Source organism: Seriola lalandi, unplaced genomic scaffold (genome assembly GCF_002814215.2).
Source record: "Seriola lalandi dorsalis isolate HSWRI2012SDOR001 ecotype SW California unplaced genomic scaffold, Sedor1 jcf7180002035054, whole genome shotgun sequence".
Taxonomy (NCBI): Eukaryota; Metazoa; Chordata; class Actinopteri; order Carangiformes; family Carangidae; genus Seriola; species Seriola lalandi.
In genome coordinates, this window is record NW_019505630.1 from 1 (window position 1) to 1,191 (window position 1,191).

At 48.9% G+C, this 1,191-nt stretch overlaps 1 protein-coding gene across 1 annotated transcript; it reads right to left on the minus strand.

Annotated features, from left to right (window-relative positions):
- Positions 1-33: 33 nt before the first annotated feature.
- LOC111647344 (multifunctional procollagen lysine hydroxylase and glycosyltransferase LH3-like) lies at positions 34-1,145 on the minus strand. Its single transcript, XM_023396947.2, has 3 exons — positions 971-1,145; positions 230-343; positions 34-145 (listed from the first exon to the last, which is right to left on the minus strand). Exons 1-3 carry the CDS (start codon positions 1,058-1,060, stop codon positions 53-55), a joined length of 297 nt encoding a protein of 98 aa, XP_023252715.1. The 5' UTR covers positions 1,061-1,145; the 3' UTR covers positions 34-52.
- Between the last annotated feature and the right edge of the window lie 46 nt (positions 1,146-1,191).

Consider the following 1,191-nt stretch of genomic DNA (forward strand, 5'->3'; position numbering starts at 1 on the left):
GAGACACACATCATTAATGAGCTGTCAGGTAAAACAGGGAGGATTGTGGGATTTATCGGGGGTGTTTTGTCACCTGCTCCACGAAGGTCTTGTCATCTTCAAAGATTCTGGAGTAGTTCTCGTGGATGTACTTCTCCTTCCAGTCCTGTGAACAGAGACACACTCAGCCTGCGCTCTGGATCTCTTCCTCACCTGCTCATGTCAGTAACGCTCAGGTGTGTCGCCTCACCACAGGGTTGTCGAAGATCTGCCACATGTCCGGGTGCAGCCTGGACGTGTTGAAGCTGGTCGACGCCACCAGGCGACCAAACTCATCGCGGTTTGACACGAACATGAAGACACCCTGCACACACACACTGTTCATCACTTCCACTGTCCCAGGGTTTATTTCCTCAGGACAAACAAACTTGACTGATAAAATAAACAAATACAATCACAGCCGTCAGGGATCAGAGGAGCTGTTGTCCCGCCTCCACGTTCATTCACTCAAACTCCCATTAACTGCAGCTGATCACCTGTGATCACTTCCTGCTGTATCATGATGTTCATCACTGCAGCACTGTGATACTGAAGGACACGTAAAAACAGCAGGGTTCTCCCTGAGGTTCTCCCTGAGGTTCTCCCTGAGGTTCTCCCTGAGGTTCTGAATGATGTTCTGCAGCTTTATTGTGGAGGGACGTCAGAGAGCTCCTCAGGAAGTGCAGTCACACTGACTCAGATCATGTTAGTCTGTGATGTGCCTCTCCTGCAGCTCTGTGTCGCCCCCTGTGGAGGCTTTTTATCACGACACCCTCCTTTCTCCTGTCCCCGTTTCTACGAGACCTTGTTTATTCTGAATATGATCAATCTTATATATATATAAATATAAAAGATATATAATATACCTGAAATATTAAAAGGCTGAACAAAAAGCCACCTGTACATTATTATCACTAACAAGAACCATGTGAGCAGGTGTTCAGCGAGTTACCTGGTCTCTGATGCTCCTGCAGAACACCATGTCGGGGTCCGTCCCCTCGTCCACGTACAGGCTCACCTGGGACAGTTTGGACCGCAGCATGCTGCCTTTGATCAGGTAGGCCTGAGTGATGTACGGCACGTTCCACAGACCGCTACACACACACACACACACACACACACACACACACACACACACACACACAGTTACAGACTAAACGAGGGGAAGAATCC